This window comes from Haliotis asinina, chromosome 2 (assembly GCF_037392515.1).
Source record: "Haliotis asinina isolate JCU_RB_2024 chromosome 2, JCU_Hal_asi_v2, whole genome shotgun sequence".
Taxonomy (NCBI): Eukaryota; Metazoa; Mollusca; class Gastropoda; order Lepetellida; family Haliotidae; genus Haliotis; species Haliotis asinina.
The window spans coordinates 3,570,742-3,594,635 of record NC_090281.1 but is presented as its reverse complement, the minus strand read 5'-3'; the positions used below and the strand labels follow the sequence as shown (position 1 = coordinate 3,594,635).

At 38.3% G+C, this 23,894-nt stretch overlaps 1 protein-coding gene across 1 annotated transcript; it reads right to left on the bottom strand.

The window, feature by feature from the left end:
- Positions 1 to 1,377: 1,377 nt before the first annotated feature.
- On the bottom strand, positions 1,378 to 23,354 carry LOC137272195 (uncharacterized). Its single transcript, XM_067804547.1, has 5 exons — positions 22,424 to 23,354; positions 9,893 to 9,983; positions 7,642 to 8,550; positions 5,050 to 5,129; positions 1,378 to 2,795 (listed from the first exon to the last, which is right to left on the bottom strand). The coding sequence occupies exons 1-4, from the start codon at positions 23,242 to 23,244 to the stop codon at positions 5,061 to 5,063; spliced, it is 1,890 nt and encodes a 629-aa protein (XP_067660648.1). The 5' UTR covers positions 23,245 to 23,354; the 3' UTR covers positions 1,378 to 2,795; positions 5,050 to 5,060.
- Between the last annotated feature and the right edge of the window lie 540 nt (positions 23,355 to 23,894).

The following is a 23,894-nucleotide window of genomic DNA, read 5'->3' as shown; positions in this document are numbered from 1 at the left end:
CAACTTCAGATCATATTGCCTAAGGCGGGCACGCGCGCGCGCACGCACGCACGCACACACACACACACAAAATTCTCAGTAAGGTGCATCCTACCTTTCTGAAAAAAGCTGTATCTACCCCCGAGTCCCGTTAATCAAAGAATGAAATTTCTTCCACATTTGGGCGGTGGGGTACCCTAGTGATTTAGCGTTTGCTGATCCACGCCAAAGACCCGGGTTCTATTCCAGAGATGAGTACAGTGTGTGAAGCCTATTGCCCGTGTCCTCTGTCGTGGTGTTGCTGGAATTTTCCTAAAAGCAGCGTAAAACCATACTCACTCTACCACGTCTGTTAACGAAAAGCCAGTTGGGTATCACACTTTGGTCGGAATTCGTGATTGGCTACTGCATGGTGATGACTTAAGGCCAGATGACTACGTTTCCGTGGTTACGTTAGTCGTACTCTTGTCGATATCAAACTATGTCAAAACATTAGGTTGTTAAGAAATGTTCATTGCTCTTAGTTTCACTATCATCGTTGCCTTGGCATGACGAAAACGTTTGTATATGGAGCCAAACTAGCCAAATAAACAGATGGTCGGATGATATCATACCCGATCAGTTCTCAACTATGGTGAGAGTACCTGTTTGCGAAATACGCATTATATCGGGAAGCGCACATACAATATCCAAAACAACACTATCGTTGGACAAGACACCATGTACGTCGTTCAGATGTCAAATGCAATTTCAGATTAAGAAACGGATAACTGTACTCGTGTTTCAGTGGATGCAAACATGTTGTTCGTGCCCAGAACCCAATACCCGGCTCTTACTTGTGATGTGAACAAGTCTTAATGAAATAAACTCTTCAAACGTTTCTTGTCTGTGGTTGTAGGTTAAGCCTTCGCGACTTCAAATGAACACTAGAAATGGGCTTTACATGTTGTCCCAGGTCTTGGGCGTGACGGGCGAACACTTTAACTACTAGGCTACCCCTAATACACTGTTAATTTACAGTGGTAAAATAATGTACCAACCTTAGTTCCATTATGAGCTTCAGTTGTACTTGACAGTAATATATTTGCAATTTATAACTTGCAAATAACACAACATATAGTTGTACTTGTGTGCAGTAATTCTTAATGTAAATTGCTTATTCTTTTATTCTAATAATGAAAATAGAAAGGGACTCAGTATACAACCTTGTCTAAGAAATTCCACATCACTCTATAAACATGGGACAGTGCACTGAGGGTGTCTTTGATCTTTTTTAGATTTCAATTGTATTTGCATAAATTTAGTAATGTGTGGAATCAAAATCAACCAAAATAAATAAAGATTATTGGCTGACTATTTAATGATACCAGATGTGCCATACATATCATTAACTACTCATTTTACTGGAAAAAAACATTTATTCAAACACATAGAAGAAGAATGTGTAAAAGGGACTAACAGCCAGATGCATGTATGAAAGACTACCACTGGCAGTGTCACACACTGCCGTACATATCCATTTTCAAAATACATTATTGGTGTAAACATCCTACCAGGCCCCTCCTTATACCAAGAGATATCCCAATCCAGCGGAGCAACCACTGTCAACAACTGACACCTGAGATCAGGGTCAGATGGTACTGCTAACTTTTAACTAGAGGATCCTTAACGGAGTTGCACAGCAGCATGGGCACACTGGTACACAGACAGGGCTCCTGATAGGGGCCAATACGCGGTGTATGTATGGATAATAAATACGCGTGATACGGTACAAAATGATTTAGAAAACATACCAGATACACACCACATCAATGGTGAGCATCTCAGAATTATTTACAGACCTATTTGTCTGAGGAAGCATTGTGTTATTGTTTATTGACCTGTTTACACAAGAGTGGCAATGTTGTGGGGTACATATCAAATGAAACATAAGATTACCCTAATGTGCTTTACGTTCTTACAATACTCCTGTATTGAACACATAAGGAGTACATGCTCCCGATGTTGAAACATTTTCTGGAGTCCTCCACTGACAAACTTAAGCTCACACAATCAAGATGTTTCCTCTTTCACAAGTGGAAAAATCTCTTGCAGTTCCATTCTGGTTGAGGAACCTTTGGGTGGTCCTTTCGTGAGAGTTAACTCACCACAAGGTGGACCAGGGTTCAGGTCCCCACATATGCACAATGGAGGAAGTCGATTACTAATGTTCCCTGCAGTGTCATAGCTAGAATATTGCTAAAAACTGCAGAAAACTATCCTCATTCAGGGAAGATGGAAGTCTGCGATCTGTGAATGTGTCCCGGGGAAGAACACTGATGCAAAGATGATTCCCAGTTCATGAGTGGCAGCCCAATTGCTGCCTTCTCAGGGTTGCGGACCAGTCGATAATCAATTTTGTTTAAGTCAGCATCATTGTCACATAATACGTCATCTCTGGGTGTGTTTGGTTGGCATCCAGTGTCATGTTTGCTGAAGGAAAACCTTGGACAGGAAATATTCAAATGAACATCTAAACCTGTTTCAGGATCAGTTATCCAGTATTTGGATTTGGAAGATACAAAGTTCTCTGCAGGTCGAACTGGACATTTAAGCTTTGCTTGCTCAATTAAATGTTTCATTCTACGCTGATGCGAGACTTGGTCATGTGACCAGGGATCTCGACAACCAATCATTTCACACTCTGCATGAGCCTTGTAGAATGTAAGTCGAAGTGGCCGCCGCTTTATCCTTTCAGGAGGTTTGTTGATCTGTCGAAGAACTTCAAGCTTCTCCCTCCATGACAGGCCGTCAAGTGTTCTTGGGGTCAAGGTCGCCTGGAAAGGGAGACAATCCATAAATGACTGCAAAAGCTATAACTTGGGACTCAAGAAAAACTGGTGGCTTATGAGTCACTGAGAGAACAGCTAGCATACAAGTATGTGCAAAAAATGAAGCTGTAATACGTTGCTTTTACACTCTAAAAGTGTTCATAAACATGATACATAAAGTCATGTTAACTTACATGTAAAAAATGTGAATACCCCTTACTATCTAATAATTAATATTGTCACAAAAAACTCTTACTGACATGAATAGCATGCTTCAGTTAAAGTAGGAAATGATACCAACCCATGTATACATGTATGAAAGATAGTTTAGAATTGACAGCTCACACATTGTCAAACAGAACATGATGTCATCATCCACAAAATGGTATAAATAATAAATTGGTACATGAATCAGGATTCATGTGCTTTGCTCAGTATTATTAATCTCCACGATGCTTGGAGGTAGTAATGAAACATTGATGAGTTTCACTATTTGTGTGAATCTTGACTGAAACATTAAAAAAAGATACTTTGTAATCTTATAAACTGTTATTTGGAGCGAGTACGTACTGACTTCAGAAAAATCAAACACATGTGACCCACAGCAAATTGAGAGTCATCATTATTTCATTCTGAATGACATTTGTTCTTGGCTAAAAGCCGCAAATGGCAGTTTCAAGAACAGTTGCACAAGACAGGGACAGGTCTGTTAATTCATGCACATACAAAACAATAACGTTAGTGACATGCTGTGATTGGAAAGGAATCATGGACCAGTTAATAGAAAACACTTAGGTTATTGACCAAGGGCTCTTTTCATGAAGCAACCTTTACTAAGGCTAGCTTAAACTCCCATTCTCTAACATAGTACTAAGGTTACTTTAGTGACTTATGATCACCGTAGTGCTTTGTGAAAAGAGGCCCAGAGCTTCAGATTACATGTAGGACAGGTTAAATGACTCAATCCTAAATTTGTTCAAACTTACACTGACCCCTAGATCCTCTGCCTTTGTTTTCATGATCACATATTAGCACCTTTGACAAAGGAGAACCTATTTAGCCTGCTACTGCTGGAATTAATAGATTGAAAATATCCTGTTCATCAAAAGCTTCCCTGAGGGCTTTCATTTGCAAGTCAGTTTTACATGAGGAATTTCTTCTAATAACAGCATAATCAGTGGGGCTGGCAACAATGTTGTTGACATTGCCTGCATCACGATGAAGATGGTTTATTGTTTCAGTTTGGTTGATTGTTTGACTGGCATTCTAAATGTTCGTGAGTCAGTAATGAAGTATACCCTTTAAGGGCAACAACGTCTTGTTAGGCCAAAAATATAAAATGTTGTGGTTCCAATTACACTTCTGTAAATTTAATTTAGTGTATGTAGGTAGAATTTTTTTGCTTTTTACAGAAGATTTTAGAAGTAAAATGCAAACTACTGAAACTTTAAAATGTGCAATTGTTTATTCAATCAAGCTTGCAGCCATCATGTCCACTTTCTCAGAATGACCAATGCATGTTCTTGCTGGGAGAGAATAATGGTATCTAAAAGCTTATTTATTCACCTCACTTAAAAAACATAGGTCAGCACTAGAATTCAAGAGTTGGTCAAGTAATCCGAACCACAACATGTTCTTAGGCCTTATTGCATAGAGCAAGGCTTTTGGAGTTTCTGTAGTTAGCAAGCTACACTAAAATGTGACTCTGTGTAATAAACGACCGGTTGTTATCAACAAAGACATAGGCTTTATGATTCTGGTTAGTCTGGGGCATGGCGTAACACAGCAATCAAATTGGCTAATGGAATTCAACAAGCAGTTAATTACTGATTACAGTAACCATGGGAACAGATCATGGAGCTGGTGTAGCTGGAGTCTTTGGAGACATGGAGGAGGATGTTTCTTACGGCCCATTTCCCCCGTAATGTGGAGGCTGATTTGTAAATATGAACCCAGTCAGTGACAATGCCACACCCTGTAAAACTACCACCACAATTTGGTGAAGTGATATAAATGATGAAGTCTAGTTCATACAATTCGGTGACTGAAGTCCTCTGCACTGATCCATACCATGCGCCTACACTGATATTCATCCACGTTACCAAGGATCATAAGGCTAACGAGGACCAACATAACCACCCCCCCCACCCCATCCCCTGATCTTGTGTTGCCATGGAAGCAGTAACATGGATACAGGCACAGTTAGCAGAAACATTCAGTAAGGACAGGAGTTAGTGACAGTTTGAAGGAAGAATGATACCTGTTGTCTAACTACTTTGTTACAGGGTCATAGCGAGTTGCCAGGCTGACATACGCCCGGCCATTTGTATCAAACCACATCTGAAATACAATGTTATACCACATCTTACAACAGGAATAGCATAAAATCATACATTTCTTCAACTGAAATGAAAATAAGTAATAGAACAGAAGATTTTCATGATCATATCATTTGAAGATTATGGTTCTCATACCTACATTCTTCACAAAATATTTTTATGTTTACTAATCTACTCAGATTTCCTTGTTGTCCAGTGTTGATTTGAGCAACATTCTGATGATCAGTTGCTGATAAACATAATTGAGCATTAACTGACAATCCAAAGTTTGATATCTGTGGCAACAACCTGTAAATTGGGATGATGACCACTGTAGCTAAAGCAAGTCTTAATACTAGATCACATTCAAGCCACCCAAGGTTGTAAACAATGTTGTACAATGTTGGCATGGCTTGTTATGTCCAACATGCAGTTTAGCCAATTGGTTCCACCATTTGGGGGGTGGGGGGGGGGGGGGGGGAGAACAATGGTAAGCTGTATAACTATACTGAGTAAAATCAAAATGAATCGTTCTGGCTCTAATTTGACTCTATTATGGTTGGCTGACAGACAAAGAAAATGGACAACAAAAATCAATCTACAGTCTCACATTTCACCATTTCAAAATATTCTATAACTTAACTTCAAATCTGAGAAAAAGTGAAAAAGAACAAATTCCAGTTACCATGTTTAACATTATTATGTTACTTCTGCCTGTTTGAGAACTTAATCAACAAAAACACATGGTACTTTGCAAGTGTAATGAATAACACACCAAATACACAATGTAACATGTTAGTATGTCGTATTAGTGCATGATGTCAAGAAATTTCAATGAAAATATGTTGCAGCAAACAAATTAGTAATTCATGCAAAATGTTACACAACATGACAATCATATTAGGCCATATAAATATAATGTGGCTCCGATTACACTTCTTTTAAATTTAGGGGAAGTAAGTGAGTGGAATTTAACATTCTAAAGTAAAGTACAAACAAGTAACACATTTATCAATGTGTATTTGTTTATTCAGTCAAGCTTGCTAATATCTGAAAGCTTCCTGATTCATATCACTTAAAAAAAATGACTTGGCAAAAGAATTCATGGGTCAGTAGGGTAATCGGATCCACAACATTTTCTTGAGGCATTATTTAATACGGGTTGACCAAACATAGGTTGGACTTATAATCACCAGACATTGCTGTTTCATGAAAGGTATACCCTCACACAAACTGGTAAAGTTTAGTTCAGTTACTGTAGGTTAACTTGTATACAATGATGATTACCTTAACATCCGTTTATAACTTATATACCTAGTAGATTTCAAATGATTTCTGATTACATGTATGAATGGATTGTTGCAAATCTGTGAATAACCCCAGGTGTTCCAATTAAACAAGTAATAACAAAACTAACATATCCTAGTCACACATGGAATTCTTTTCAAACTCACCATTTCCCCATAAAGGACCCAGAGTAACTAGCCTCATATCAATAAATACAGTCATAATAATAGTCATTTCATGACAGATGTAGCTAATTGGTGCATTAGTTTAGAGGGAAATTCTTTTCACACATACATTCGGCACTTATCATTTGTAAAAATCAGATGCAGAACATGCCTAGAAAGTCAGGTTATAACTTGGGTGGCAGATCTCCAGATCTGGATGCAAACACCTGCCAAATTCAGAATCGTTGGTTAAACATCTGATATAGGTGAATTCATGAATACTGTGTAAAGAGCAACAGTATAGCATTATCATAAGGAAATACGACAGTGGTAAACACCTGTCCATTTCAAACAATACCAGAAGGGCTCAGGGAACATAAGCAAATATCGAGGGTTCATTAACCCTTGGGCCCCAAAGGAACAGTGAACAACGTATTTATCTTACCAAACACCTCAATGTTAATGTTGAACTGTTTGTAGTTGTCAAGGTGTAATTCCCCTTAATATTCACTGGTACTACATTTGACATTTTGTTAAAACTTATTTATCTGAATGTGAGGCAAATCTTTTCGTGGCCATCACTAAATTTTGCATAGAGTTATCTCCCTTCCACCTGGAATTGTAATTAAACACAGGAAAAATTGTCAAAATGTTACAATGCGCACAGCTCTATGCTCTGTGGTGTTGGGCGGATGTTTGTTGGGGAATATTCGTCAAAGGTTAATTACCTCTTTCATATCAAGAGTGCTAAACTGAAATATTAAAATTTGGATTAATCGGAAATATGTTTTCTACAATAGATAATTATTCTTAAATCCTTCTTTCGATCAATTTTTGATGATTTTTACTACCTCCTACATAAAAAACTTTATTAACTTTAATCATAATATCATTATCACTTTTATTATCAATAAATCTGGCCACAAATACAAGAAGCTGAAAACAAACCAAAATTTAACTAGTTCACAATGTAATTCAACAAGTGCTGAACACATCAAAATAAACAGTGGGTGAGAAGTTAGGCAAAATCAACACGGTTTCAACACTGATGACTCCTCCACAACAAATCTCAACTCGGTTTACCCCAGATGCTATTGAAGGTCCTTGAAGCTGTTGTCCAGACCCATGCTCAAGCTCTGCCATGAGAGACGGAGGGTCTGCCAAAACCATCTCCGCAAGATGCTTCAGATTATGATCTGCATCTACACACCACTTTTTTGTTCTGCTCGACGCTATTACATGTTGAGGAATGTTGTGATTCCAGTAGTTATGGTATGGCACAAATCCGTCTGCGGTCATCCCTTCCTCAAGGCCTTCTGCCACACACAACTGGAGTTGATCCACCAGCCCTGCTGAACCGTGTCGAACCTCGCCCTCATCAGTAGGGGAGCAGCAATACTTTTGGGTAGGTGTGCGCATTTTACGTGATTTCTTGCGTCCATGTAACTCTCCATAACTCACAGTGCTGTGACTCCTTCCCCGAGAACTCAGACTCTGAACTTTTAACACTGGTTCCTTTTCAGCATCAGAAGTTTCACCTTTTATTTCCATAAGTGCTAATGTGTGTTCTCTCACTGCACTTCCTTTAGCCATTTTACCTGCTGCCAAAGGAGGAAACTCATCTTTCCCATTCTTTCTCTTAGACCGATTCATATGTTTTTCACCTCTTGTAGAAGACAATTTAACATTGGACCGCGGTTGTTTAAATGGGGCGTTCATGCCAGCATCCTTTTCATTTCCTTTAACAGGCTTCCGTTCAAACGCTGATTTCTGTGGGTTCCACATCATTGTGCTACTACTGCTCACTATGGTTCCCTTGTGAGTCAGGACAGACTCAGAGGGGAAGATGTGATACGTGCATGATGCCTCTAGTTTTGGAGACTGCTTGACGGTGGTGGTGGCTCCCAAGCACGTCGTAGAGAGCTTACCAATACTAATGGCCTCGCTCGCCTCCGAAGCTGCTGTAGCCTTCTCAGCCTCCTCCACATCTGGCTGGGGGACAACGCACACTACATATCAGTAAGAGACATCAAGTAATCAAAAACGGACATGGCTGGTATAAATTACACAGCCTGTTGACAACACACACTAAACCTCAGTAACTGACATCCAGAAATCATAAAACATGGCATGTACATAGGAATGGCTGTGGGAAAATAAACATTATGTCATCAATGTCTACAACAGTTATCTGAAACATTCATATAAATCATGTTGCAGTAAAGTCAATGGAAACACTGTTTGCTTTTCTGGAATTATACCAGTCACGGAAGTTTTGTTGGTTTAAAAAATAGTTTGCCTACAATATAAAAAACAGCTTCAAAAGAATTTATGCACTGATAAACTATGTGAGAGAGTTTGGAATTTAACCAAACACTGACTCATTGGAAGCACAAACCTTGACCATATGTGTATGCGCTAAATATGACATAATTCTAACTACAAGCACAAATTTCGGAAAGGTCAACATCTATTGACCCACACCAAAGCAAACACACCAAGGCATTGTAGCTCACTAGTTACAAATCAGATGGACATTACAATTATGCTGTGATGTTACATGTCTGCTGCTGGTGAGATGAATGTTACAGGTTTGCTTGTGATGTCATGTGCTGCTGTGAGCTGGACTTTACAGGTTTGCTTGTGATGTCATGTGCTGCTGTGAGCTGGACTTTATAGGTTTGCTTGTGATGTCATGTGCTGCTGTGAGCTGGACTTTATAGGTTTGCTTGTGATGTCATGTGCTGCTGTGAGCTGGACTTTATAGGTTTGCTTGTGATGTCATGTGCTGCTGTGAGCTGGACTTTATAGGTTTGCTTGTGATGTCATGTGCTGCTGTGAGCTGGACTTTATAGGTTTACTTGTGATGTTATTCTTCTTTGTTGTCTGTGAGGTAGATGGTATTCAAGTGGGGCTTGTGATTTGAATGTTGTTCTTGCTTGTGGGTAGTGAGCTGGACGTTATTCAAGTTTGCTGCTATTTTTCAGAAATGTCATATCCTGGTTAAAGTTACGTCAAAATTCATAACATCTATGAGACGTTCATATTCATCATCCTGACTTCTTTCGTTTTTAAGTAAGAATCAATGTGCTATAACAACAATGGTTTTCAGCCATAAATATATCCTCATGCATAAACATCTTCCTGTGGGTATATATTTTATATAGCTCTCTGAGGCAAACTTCCAGATGACAAAGAAACAGTCAGATGATGAACAATGCATCACGTCACACCATCACTTTTGAAGTTTGGTTCGAGTGAGCTACCTCTGACCATTTATATCTACAGTATCACAAAAGGCTTGTGTGGAAGCAGCCATGACTGGCGGGGTTACCTGTCCTTCTTGGGCAGCAACACATGCCAGGGTGTCCAGTGTCCTTGACCCTGTGGGTAAAACTTCAGACTTCACAGGGATCCCGTTTGTGCTGTAGAGAACAAAAAGAAAGATGTTCCACATAGTCCATTTCATACAGGTGGCAAGAGGCTACATAAAAATGTAAAAAGTTTCTCAGGCATCAGCACATCACTTTTGTTAATTTTTTACTGCCATTTAAAAATAATATTTTTGAGTTGGCCGCATCCCGATCATCCATTTGTCCATAAGTCTGTGTGTCTGCAAGTGTGAGTGACTGAATCTACAAGTCATTAACATGTGCTAAACTTCCAAAGCTGTACATGTATTTCAGAGAGAAACAAAAATGTGTTCCTCCCTCATCACATTTTTTGCTATAAATTTAAAAAAAAAAATTCTACTGTCCTCGTCACTTTCTAAAAAAAATGTGTTCAAAAGACATTTAATTTTTTTTATTATTACCCAGTCAATGTTGGTCATTGTTACATATCAATCACTTGATTGTCTGGTCTCCATAATGTCTGTTTATGGTCCAGTATGGTTAATGGTTACTAACATTACCCCAACAATGCAGGATATTATTATCAACATTGATGCATGTATTGTCTGGTCCACCCACCACTGCTTTATGATCCATTCTCACAACATAACTACAGTGTTAAAAAAAACTCCCAAGAAATCACTGGCTTTTCTAGTCCAGACTTGCTACTTAATGCTTGAATGTTACTGGCTGTGAACACATGAAGCCTTGTCAACAGCTGTGATTGTGCCAACACCAAAACTCCTGGTCATCATTACCAGAGATAAGTAAAAAGTTTCTTGAAGAAATAATTCCAGTGCAAAAGTTGACAGATTGCTTGTTTCACTGAAACAATAGCAGTGTAGTACCCAACCCATTCCATCTAACATTAACACTACTAAGAGGACTTTAAAATATTTTCATAAAATCCACAGGAATTAAGTTCAGTTAAGTTCAGTTAAGCTGTTTCAACATACCAACATTCATAAGACCACACAATAAAAACAATATTCATCTACAGTTATGGTATTTGCAAAACATTATGTCTTGGTTTATATCTATACACACAGATGCATATATCTATATGTGCACTTAAACATGTATTTTGGGAGGAGGAGTTGAGTTGCTTTGGTATGTCCAGTTACTGACAAAGAAGAACTGCTATTAATGTATACTGTTGGTGATACTTCGTGTGTTATGTATAAACGTATAATGATTGATTACTCAAGTACTTCATGTGTAAATAAATTTGGAACTTTTTTTCCTTTCCATGACACATGAAGTAGGCTAAAACATGAATGTATTAAAATTTGAAATATATAAAAAATAATGGCTTTTGAACTTTGTGGAATCAGTGAATTGATCAACAAAATACTTATGAATCATGAAGGTCAAGTCTACATAATACCTGTTTACCAGTACCACTATTGACAAAATACAACTACATTGTCAACAAGACAACAGCAAAATTATGTCAGACTCATTCACAGACAGACATGATCAGCCATGAACTCTCTGTCAGAGTGACATACATATGAGATAAATATACCAGTGTTTACTGTCTCAAAGGACAATGCACAGCTCCCTAAAACCTGTCAGTTCAACAACATTGATAAACACTAGTCTGTCTCTGATTCATTCAAAAGAATTTTGATTAACTGACAATCTGATATTGACGCACGCTCTGACATGCATGAACCCCCTCACAGCCTGAGGGTCTTGCATGACAGGCCACAGTGTTTGCTAAATGGCTGGTTTGTAATAAAGAAATACTGGTTAGGTCACATGACGGCTCAACACCTACAGGGGTTCATCTAGACAGTTCAGTGGGGATGTTCTGGCCTATTGTCATGAAATATCAATAAAATACCCAAGATGGAAAACAAACTTTCACAATTCATGCTAACAAAGTTGTATTTGGCTTTGGTTGTTTTTTTTGTTTAACACAACATCAGCAACATTCCAGCCATATGACTGCTGTCAGAGCATAATTGTGTGTGGACCAGGCAATCCAGTGATCAACAGCATGATCATCTCGCTTGTAACTGTACCGAATGTTACGATTTGCATACATGTAACGTGTATGTTGCTGACAACTGGAACAGTAGATGAAGGTGACTGTACTGACAGCAATGTTCTTATGCCTAAAAAATGAAGACAGAATTTGAAATTCATGCTTTAAGGTTGCAAATTTGCTATTCAAAATCCCTTTTTGCTATCGTGAAAAAAATACACAGAAGGAACATTACTTCCTACCTGTTTTTTTTATGTGAAACTGCTTATGTTCATCAATTAAATGTTCTTTTTTGACAGGATGGATCTCCATGTGTGCACTTTCACTTGCAAAGATACTGATACTGGTATTTTAATTTCCCCAAAATGCTCATTGGAGCTTTTTTTGTTCACTCTGGCATGGAAAAACTCACATAATTGCAACAGAGAACCTGGTCAACTCAGTGTGCATGCCCATATGGATAACACTACTGCTTCTGATGTTTCATAATGGAAATTCATCATTTCCTGAAGCTTAAAGGCAATAAAATGTCATCTGCTAGTACATGTAGGATGTATTTCACTTTCACTGCTTACTGTGAAAGGTGTTTTTCTGTTATCACAAAAATCAAACCCAGTTGGAGATGTAGATTGCAGACAGATTTAATAGTTATATATTTGGGATTACAATTTTTAAGTAAAGCATAAATTCTACTTTTTTTTAAAATGAGCCCCCACCTAGGACCAACACTAAAACTAGTAAAAGTCATGCACCTTCTCACCAGCACACAAAGTCAGTCGTCTAATTTGTTCAGCCACTGTGACTTCCACAAAAATGGAAGTAGACAACTGTCTAGCTAAGATACACAGCGTTCACTACATGAACACTATGCTGCACGTACATAGGCCGCAATGGTGGAAATCCTTTGTCGCACTTTCGTGCACTCGTTACGACTATTGCGCTTGAAAAACTTATATGAATGGCTTCTTTGTACTTATACCTACATGTGCACCCTAGTTTCGTTATCAAAATATTCCAAAATATATGTTTGCAAGCCATCAAACATCTCAGGCGATCAATCGCATGAGCGGCGCCATTTTAAATCACGTGACGCGAAGGGATTCCCTCCCTAAAATAGTAACACGTGTCCCACACCTCGGTGCTTGCTTATAACAAATTTTCATACATCTTTAGATAATTAAAAGGATTGTGCGGAGACTTTCGTTCCAAATCAAGACTGACTGACCATCCAGCCCTTTCAACAACTGTTTTGAAAAGAATTGTTTAGGAGTTTTCAATGCTTTCTACAATATTCATCATACTGGATCATTGCTGCCACCTTGACGGTGCATTTGTGTTTCTGTACTACTCCTAAAAGTTTGGCTACAAAACATAGTTTACTAATAAGACATATTGAATGTACGAACTAAATAATTAATGAGTTAACAAATTAATTATCTCTAAACTCCATTTATATGCATAAAAAAATAAATACAAAACAAAAAAAAAAACTTTAACATTCCACAATTCACATTTCTACTGCCTTGAATATCACTTTTAATATTTCCATGTTGTGTTAGGTTTCAAGCACCCAGCTTCAATCCTTGCTGCACATCGCTTCTTTTCCATATTAGCAAATAAGTAGCAAAACAGTGTTTCTTATGTTTCAATTATAAACAAATACCAAAACAAGTGGATACATCTAAGAAGCAATTGTTAAACGGGGAAGGATCATTCAAATTACAGCACAAAGGCAAATATCACATTTAAACTCTTGTTCATATATCATTGATGAAAAAGGTTTTCATTTCTTAAAGGACACATGCAACCAAAAAATCAAACATAATTAAAACGCATTTATCACTTATTCATGACATATAATATACATTGCCGCTTTAAAAAAACAAATAAACAAAATTATAAGCGTACAATCGCGATTCAAAAGTGCAATATTTTGTACTTGGACTTACTTCCCCCGAAACGAAGCCTAGGGGTGACCGAACCCAGTCATACCGGGTGGATATGCACTCAAGTGTGACGACAGTTTCCGATTGGCTGTTTCATTTGCTGATATGCTGAGGGTACATTGTGTGTACAGAAAGATGATCCGTTTGATGGGCATTTTAGAAGTATAGCCAGTCACAAGAAAGAAAGATTCTGTATGGACAACAACTTCTTTTTGTGTACTTGATGCGTCGTTTCAGTATGGATTCATATACTGTTGTCAAACAAAATCATATACACTAAAAGAAGTCGTTATCCATGAATAATGTACAGAGAGATGTTGGGTTTGGAAAATACATGTTCCCTGAATTTGCGCTCGATCCAATTAAAAATCATGTCAGTAGAGATGGTAAACTACAGCGTGGCTGGAATCTGTCATTCGTCCAAGTACAAAGCAGGACTTGAAACTGACAAGAGTTTGCACCAGTTTCAGTCAGATCCAGTCATCCGAAATAAATGAATGTATGTCTGCAACCCACAGACATAAAAACATGTCATGTGTATCACACGTGCCTAATTACATAATGTGGCAGACACGGGACTCGGGTGCACGAGTCATAAATCAAATTATTTTCTTTATGTCGTATAGTCTGATAGGTGTTGAGTTCAAACTGCACGTGGTCAATGATTGAAACTGTGTATTGCATATTGTCTTTAGCAGACAGGCAGGCAGACATATAGGTGTGATTAAACCAGACACTGAGCTTTCTCTGTGACAGAGACTGCTTACCACAATCAACAAGTTTTTTTACGTAAGGAGTAGATTATTTACTTGTTTGTGTACACAACCAAGATTAGACTACTGCTCACAACCTCAGACGCTGGGCATGCATACTGTTTCGAGCTCCGCGAACCTATTCACTTCGCATGCGTCACCGGCACAGCGCAGCACAGCTGTTGAAACCAGTTTTCCCCCCAGCGCTGGGGGGAATTTAGTGAAACGTTTGAACTCAGATTTCGCGGGCTTTTTTTCATCGCGTTTTTTTTTCAACTTTATAGGTTGAATTGGTATTTTTTATGATTTGTTTCGGTAAATGCATACCGAAAGGTACCAGAATCTGCAAAGTTGTGTTTTACGTTGCATGTGACCTTTAAGTCACTTATACACTTCAATGAAGTCTCAGTTCAGAATGTCAAACATATACAAATGCTAACATAAGGTGGATACATCTAGGAATTAATTGTTAAAAGGTTAGGGTCATTCAAATTACTTCACAATGCCAAATATCATATTTAACTCTTGTTCACACACCACTGGACAGAAGGCTTTAATTGTTCGGTCAGTTGAAGAAATTCCATTTGCAAATATGACAGTACCTCTTTCTTTTGACAGCATAAATAGCAGGATTCCAAATTATCAATGCAGTATTAGAACAGAAAAGTATGTTTTTCAAGGTGCAAATTTTATTAACTAGTATTGAGAACTTTAGCAATGATAAGTATATGACATTGTACATGAAGTCTATCCTGAATCAAAGGTTATGATTTCGTTTGCTTTCGAAGCACTGGCAATTCTAGTCTTCATGAATATGTCAACGAGTTATGTTTATTTGACATGTTTTGGCGTGTATATAGCAAAGTGGAAGGAAAGTATTGAAAGTATTTTATGTTCTGCTCCAGGAAGGAGCAATACCACCAACTTCAGTTGCCATGGAAAAACACGCACGCATGCACGCATGCACGCACGCTTACACACACACAAAATTATCAGAAACATATTTTGTATCCAGCACTACTCATAGGCACAAATTCACATATACCTATGTACAAAAAAATGTGAGGAAACAGTGAACGGATTTAGAGTTCTGCTCTGGAAAAGAACACGGCCACAGTTTTCAGTCGAAGACAAACTTGCTGCCATGAAAACGCCAAAACATTTTTTTCAGAAATCCAAGGCTATCAAAACCAGTACACCTCCAGGTCTATCTAGGTGCCAGTTTTGGTGAAAGAATAGAGAACGACAAAAGTGTATAGACGCATGGACGGAATCCAGTTTAATACCCCTGAAAATCGCGTTGCGAGGGATAAAAATGTTTAAATCCCAAATATATAAGGACTACTTTTGATAACAATCTTTGACAGTAGCCTTTGATGCAGAACCCTTGTTTTCCGCATCCTTAACTTCACCCTTTTAGGCTTAGGGGATTTTCCATGAGTATACATGACCTGGTGTTTTCTCGCTGATGTTTTTTTTTTCAAGCGTCTGTCCGTCATCATTTCATTTCTGGAGCATAGCTCTAAAATTGGTTATTACTTTTCAGCATAAATTGGAATAAATAAATATGGATCAGAGTCTAAAGTGGTGCCTTTTGCTATTTGCAGACTTTTTGCTTTTTTATTTGACTGGTTTTTATGGAAACGATTGGACTAAGTGAAAAAGAGCAGGGTCAGTCACTCAGTCTATATTGGAAACAAAAGTCTCCACACAATCCTTTTAATTTTTCAAGAATGTATGAAAATTTGTTGCAAAACAAACAGCAAGGTGTGGAACATGTGTACATGTGTTACTGTTTTAGGGAGGGAATCCCTTCGCGTCATGTGATTACCAGCTTAGTATTGAAAATAGTGCCTCACAAGACATATAGGCCCTTGGAATTCCCTATTTTAGGGAGGGAATCCCTTCGCGTCACGTGATTCAAAATAGCGCCGCTCATATCCGAGTGATTATCCGAGAAGCCATTCATATAGGTTTTTTGTGCGCACTAGTCATAACGAGTGCATGAAAGTGCGACAAAGGATTTCCACCATTGCCGCCTATGTAGATGCGGCATAGCATTCATGTAGTGAACGCTATGTATCTTAGCTAACAACTGTCTAGACAGCAAACTTTGTGAACCCCTCTGATAAATAACAACTGGCACGGGTCCCATGGCCGAAAATGGATCTAGGCTACCAGTTGTCTGGTCCTGTTGTCTGGTGGGAAAGTTTGAAAGGTTTCTGTCCTTGTGTAATGGTAATTTGATAAAAAAGGATCATTCCAAATGCTCTTGGCTATCTACAATATTGGCTTTTATTGGTAACAAATACTACAAGAGGTGGGTGGCTGTAAGTGTGATACACAACACACCGCCTTGTATATCACAGTATTTGTGATATACTTTGAACTTCCAATACCTAGTGCTTGTGATCACTCAGAATCAGCTGCAGATCAATAATCGGACCTCAGTTATCCATCAACTGGGCGTATAAGTACTAAAGTATGGGTCACAGCACTTTGCGAGGCCGTGGTACTTCCGGTGACAAACAATGTTTTATACCTTTTGAAAGGAACCGAAAATCTTTGGATGAATAACAAATTTCTGACCTACCAGCTTAGTATTGAAAATAGTGCCTCATTAGACATATCGGCCCTTGGAATTACAGAAACACTTCATAGGTGTTTGGCTAATGTGAAACATTAAAGCACATGAGGAAAATTGCTATCACCAGATAAAAAGGCATTATCAAAAATAATATTGTGATATTATCTTGGAAAGAACAAACCACAATTTCCCAGTATACTAAAATAACATGCACCCTATATACATGATTTAGGAATGTACCACAGATCTATGGGGTGGTCGGGTAGCCTAGTTGTTAAGGCACTTGCTCATCATTCAAAAGGCCTGGGTTCGATTCCTACCAAGGGTACACTGTGTGTACTTCTTGAACTTCTGGTGTCCCTTGCTGTGATATTGCTGGAATATTGCAAAAGGCTGACAAAAACCATACTCACTCGCTCGCCAGAACCTAATCTGAAACAGAAAGTCACATCGTGGTAGGACAGCACAGCTGTACCACAAATGAAACAATCTGTGACAATCAAGACTTGTTGAATATCTTACCATGCTTACAGTGAGAAAAGGGAGACACATCAACAAATTTCTATGTAACAGTGCAATACCATTGCCAGGTCCCACAACATTCTGAAATCTGTCCCAAATCAGTCAACATTAGCTCGGGTATCTGTGAAAGAAATATGCTGTCTGAATGACACTTGTCTCTTGCAAATGATTCTTTCACATGCAAGAGGGAAGTGGCTTAATGTCACAAGAGGTCCTTGATAGATTATTGCCTTCTCTACACCAGCACTTGATACCAGGATATTGAACAAACTGAGCGTGATAGGATTCAGCCTTCACAGCCTCAAAACTTGCATGCATGATCAAGCTAATATGATTAGTTACTGGCCCACACTGCTCAGATTACAAAATATACTGCAACTGATATAAATACCTCAAATCCTTATTTTGTGCTTTAGCCCAGGCATTCTACACTATTATGAAACAATATCAAAGAAGTATTCAGATAACTTGACAATGTGCTCAATCAATAAATGCAATGAAGGATGAGGTATATATCCAAAGGGCCCTTCATACCCACCACAACATGTAAATGAAAAACATAAAACAGCAATTTTTTACCAACAGGATTTCCCTATGGCTGTCAATTTGTAAACTTTGAGTTTTCATCAGTCCTCGGTGTGAATACATTTCAATTCATTTCCAGGTATTTTGCTTTAGTCATACCATCACTTCAGACATATTCAGACTATTAGGAACAAGGAGTTTTAATGTCAGAAGAATACTATCCTGTAACCAACTTCATTTTAAAGCAATATTCCAGTGATATGACAGCAGGCTATAAATACTTAAGTCTGGGTTAGACATCCCAGAGATCAACAGCATGAGCACTGATCTACACAACTGGAATAGTATGACACATAACAGGCGAGTCAGCAAGTGTGACCACCCAATCCTGCTAGTCGATTCTTAGGACAAGCATGGGTTGCTAAAGATCAGTTCCAAATTGGACTTTCATGGTTCGGTCTTCTGTAACTAAACAGCACAAAACACCTGTTATTCACCAGGAATTGCCATGGAATCTGGATGATAATGTTAACATTGTTCTTTATTTCTAACATAATACTATGTTTTTGTGTTCTAGATATAAACACTTTCACATAATACCCATCATTTAACCCAATTTATGAACAAATTCTGGTCAGTGAAATACTTGTCCTGCAGCAAGGTACTACAGAAGACAATACCAGCTTGACAAGGGTTAGTGAACACAGCCTGTATTTACCAGCTGTAAGTGAGGTTAACCTTTATACCCCTTTCAGTTACTATCTTCCTTGTGTGTATAGCACTTGTCTCGTCAATCAGTTACAAAGTTTCAAGTTGTGGCACTAACAGATGGTGTAATAAGTGTAAGTTTGCAGGTGGCTACGTCCATAATGGCCTGATTTGATAACACATCACAATAACCATTCAGCATTTGACAGATATATGAACAGCCAATATAGTTACGTCTGAAAGAAGGTTGACAGATTGAAAGGTATTTAATATCAGCTTTCATGAGTGGATTCTGAAAGGGCTCTGTACCAAGATCATGTCATTATTCACAGTGCTACAGATGCTTTTCAAATCTACTGAGTATTCGCAAACAAATTTATTATCTGAACCACTGTAGAGGATGATATTCGGTCCATATATCTGCAGCCAATGTCTGTAAAACTTACCAAAATGGAAGTAAACATTTCCCCAATTCATAATGTTTCATTGACCACTAATGTTATGGTAGGTTGTATTTCACTGATAAGAGGTGCTGTATGGAGAGTAGTTTTACTGCTGGGTTTAACATTGTCGAATTGAATTCATGTTGTACTAACAGTAAGGGAGGCGAATCTCTTTTGGGTGTTTTTCACCACTACAGAGGCTCCATATGTACTGCTAGACACATATTAGATGATCCTGCGCACTAAACGCATTTGTGACAAGAGAGGCGGTACAACGAATTGGGCGAGTACACTTGGCTGCTACAGGCAGGTTGATGATTATGCACGTGCAATACATGCTAAGCGTGACATGAAATCAACACTGCTACTGATGTAAGACATGTCTTCCTGGTTGATCACCAGTGGAATTATGGACGAAAATCAGCCCGTACAGAGAAATAGGAACAAAATTATGGGATAAAAATATTTCCCCCTTGCTACTCTGATTTAGCCACCACCATTCAGTAACAGATAACTTTTAACATATTAAAAAGTTAAATGAAACACAATTAACTATATGTAGTTATTATCTATTTAATATTTAGCAGACGAAAAGTCAACTTTACCCATTAAAACAACACCGCATATTCCTTCGAATGATAAGACAGCAATTTCAGGCATAAGATACTGATATTCCACGCTAACCTTTACTTAAGACGAAGACAAATAGATGATTGACAAGCATTTTAGATATTCAACAATTTTGTTAAAAAAAAACCCAGGAAAATATCATTTGCTTTGTGAAATGGATCGGTGGTCCTAAACATATTTGCTCAGTATATTGTGTTGATTCAATTCGTTGGGATTGTACCTGTTCCCAAATGGAGTGTGCTATAACAATTCATGCGTGAAACGCACTGGGGGTGGGGGGTGGGGGGGTGGGGGAATGAACTTCTCGACATTTATCAGACAACCTGTCTCCCTCTTGTTTCAAGTGGATTGTTCTGTGGGGCGTTCCCAAGTATGCAAATTGGGGTCATTTGTCAGGTCATGGATCATCTTATATGTGTTTACCTGTAATAGCAAAATTCAGTCAAAATGTTCCAATTAGTTGTTATACCACCACTGTCTTATCCTTCTGTTTGCATATATTAAAACAATTATGAATATTATATAACAAATATTATTCTGCATATTTTATGTAGATTGGCTGCCTGTACCCACCGTCAACAATATTAGAGCCAGATAGCAGCAGTCTGTAATTATCCAAATCAGGACCAGACAATCAAGTGATTGACATCATAAGCATCAATCTACAAGTTTCAAATAAAAAGACTTAATTCAGTGAAGTCAGATTGCCAGACAACACTATCCTGCTAGTTGCTCGTAAGGCAAGCATGAGTTGCTGAACATCAGCTCTAACCCATATCTACATGAGCAGTGAGTATTTGAAGATCTGCATCACAATACGAAATTGGTACTGTTGACTGCTGACTTCAGTGGTGATATGAAAATACTGATTTATACACAGATTTAATGATTTATCTACATCTGTATGGATACTTGACCCTAAGCAAATGTCAAATTTATGACCAAATTTGAGAAGAATACTTCAACTCATGCTTCAACAGTCAAACCTAATCATCAATGTAAAGTATAAAATTTATACTTATATTTCACTGATAATAGAACCAAATATGTGGAAAAGGCTTAAGTGTTTAGTTTTACATCACTGCAACAAATTCAATATTGATGTACAAAGTTATAATACTTCTGGATCAAAAACTCACAAAAATCTTAATTCTGAACAAAAAAAATACTTTCACTTTTTTTCAGCTCTGTTTTAATAGCTTGCAAATGGCACTTAGATTAAAATCACAGATAAATCTAAGTCATATCTGAATGTGAACTTTTCCCTATTTTCTCTAATCTTCAACACAGGCAAAACCTTAAAACATTAAATCTTCTTTGAATGGCATTCTAGAAGATGTGGGGATGAAGAATGAGGCCTATTATTATGGATGCACAAGGTCTTCATTGTGTTTCAACAGACTCTTAATGTTGTTGTCAAACAAGTGGTGAAAACATTGAAGCAATACAACTATATGACCAATGATCACAGGAGGCTTACATTACCTCACTGAAACTATGACATGGAAGGGCCAAGCAAAGTTAATTTCAGAAACCGAATCATCACTACACGTGAAATGAAACACCAGGATGAACAGAGTTACAGGAATAGCACATAAACAGCACAATGAACACAAATCACATCCAACTGGGTTCTCAGTATGCACAAATATGTGTTCAATAAGTCCAAAGGTATAGAATGGATGCTATAAATACATAGGACACACAAGAAAATTCTTGCGCAAAATTCAAGAAAAGAAACTTAAAGGTCATTTAATTAAAGTAACTAATTCATTTCTTCAACAGACTTTCATACTTCCCTGAAGAACTTTTGAAATTAGTAACTGGAGTTCCTTTGGACCCATAGTTACATAGTTCAAAGTAAGGGCTTGTTCCAGCATTAACCTTGATTTTTAACCTCTTTATCTGTTTCTACTTGGGCCGACATAAATGATATCTATGGACATATTTCCTGACATGGGTAGATTAGGTTCGATGATATGCTTGAGTATTATTGCCCAATGGAGACCTTGTCAGAACCCCGCTTTAATGAGGTCACATTCCAAATCAAACATCTAGATCAACAATCTCACACAGCACACAGGACTGTCATTACACTACTACTGGGGTATTCCCAGGCAAAACTGGCAGTTCAGTGAGGCTATACCTATACCACAAAACTATAAGCTGTGTCTTACAAACAAGTTAACACACAACAATAAGTGAGATATGTGTGTGTGTGTGTGTGTGTGTGTGTGTGTATGTGTGTGTGTGTCTGTGTTAACATGTAGAAATATGGTATAACTGGATAATTGGGGACGCCAGCCGTCAGTGTCACACGTTAACACATTCTGCTCTGGTTGTCGTTTATTCAAGCTAAACACTTACCCTGGTAAGTTGGAACCTGATAGCTTGCTTTGGACACTGGATATCGCATTGTGAGGCGTTGGAACGCTTACTTTCGTGGGAGTTTTACCTGCCGTTGTAGATGGTTTAGATCTTGTACCAGTCGCCGATGTATTCCTTGGAATAGTATTTCCTTTTGTCTCATTTTCACTGGAAGATGCTGAATCAGCACGTGCGGTAGTTGGAGCCAGTTTATATAAATTAGTTTTATCTAACTTTTGACTGTCCCGTCTCGTGTATTGAAAAGTTCCATTTTGTGAGGACTGGGCTAATTTTGACAACAAATGGCAACTGGAATATTCTCGACTTGGTTGAGGAGCCACGTTGTAAAAGCCCGGGTGGTGGAACGCACTCACTCGTTTGGGGGGCTGAGGCGATGCGTTATCGATTGTGGAATTCTCCTCGCGATATTGTTTCATGTAATACCTTATGTCTTGATAATGTTTGAACACATAATTTTCTCTGGGGTTTGGTGTAAGTTTCAATCGTGAATCTCTCCAACTCAGAAATTCCCGCGGTCCATCTTTTCCTTTAGAATTCACTGAGTCTTTTTCCGGTTTCCGTAGCAACACTTTGGAACTGTGTAACCAGCCTGTTAGTTCTTCGCTTTTCTCGCGAATACTTTTGGCAGTTTTGGGCTTCGACGCATTTCCAATAAATTCAATCAGCGCCTCTTTGTCATATCGGTCGTCTGCTGCAAGTAACCTGTTCTGGACCAGACGATCTTGGTGAGAAGAAGTATGTTTTTCGTGAAGCGTCACGTCATGTTTAGCCATTTCTCCATTGCTTATTGGCAAAATCATTTAGACCAGGTACATGGGCGTATACTTCACAACTACCGCGCATACCTTATCGAGCAAGGTAATCCGCACCTAAGCACCGCCAGTTTGCAAACAGTTTAGTTGGCAAGCACGCGACTCGACTCTGGCTGTTCAATTAACTTGACGGACATTATTTACAGTCGGCTACTTTTCGACTGCCAGAATTAAGTTCTTCGTGTATACATAATGTTTACACTTGGGCGTGACATTGACATCCATGGCCTTATGAATAAACTATTCCCAAGCTGACACATCAGTCAACAAATTATTTCATTCGTAACGTCTTGTTAGGTGATGTGTCACAATAGGGAGGACAATGGAAGAGCCGTCTACCTGTTGGAAGAAAATTACCGTACGGGTGAGTGGCCAAATGTACTTAATCAATTGTCGAAGATTGAGTCGGAATAGAGTGTCAAAGCCGCTCCTGCTTAAGATTATTTAGAGCTACTTGAAGCTTTAAGAAACATACGACCTTGTTGGTGTTTTAATACGCGCCACATGAAAACTTGTATAACATTCTCGGCGATAGCAGACGATCTTTTGTAGTATATCAATCAATTCACTGTTAAACCAAATGCCGTCCGACGTAGTGAATCTTGAAGAGCATTAACTCGTGAGATACATGTAGTTTA

Excerpts from the sequence above, each read along its gene's own strand:
- LOC137272195 (XM_067804547.1), bottom strand. The coding sequence starts at position 23,244 with ATGATTTTGCCAATAAGCAATGGAGAAATGGCTAAACATGACGTGACG. Across the intron at positions 8,551-9,892 it reads TTGCTGCCCAAGAAGGACAG|CCAGATGTGGAGGAGGCTGA; the intron begins GTAACCCCGCCA and ends GTTGTCCCCCAG. Across the intron at positions 5,130-7,641 it reads GACCTTCAATAGCATCTGGG|ATGTGGTTTGATACAAATGG; the intron begins GTAAACCGAGTT and ends ATTGTATTTCAG.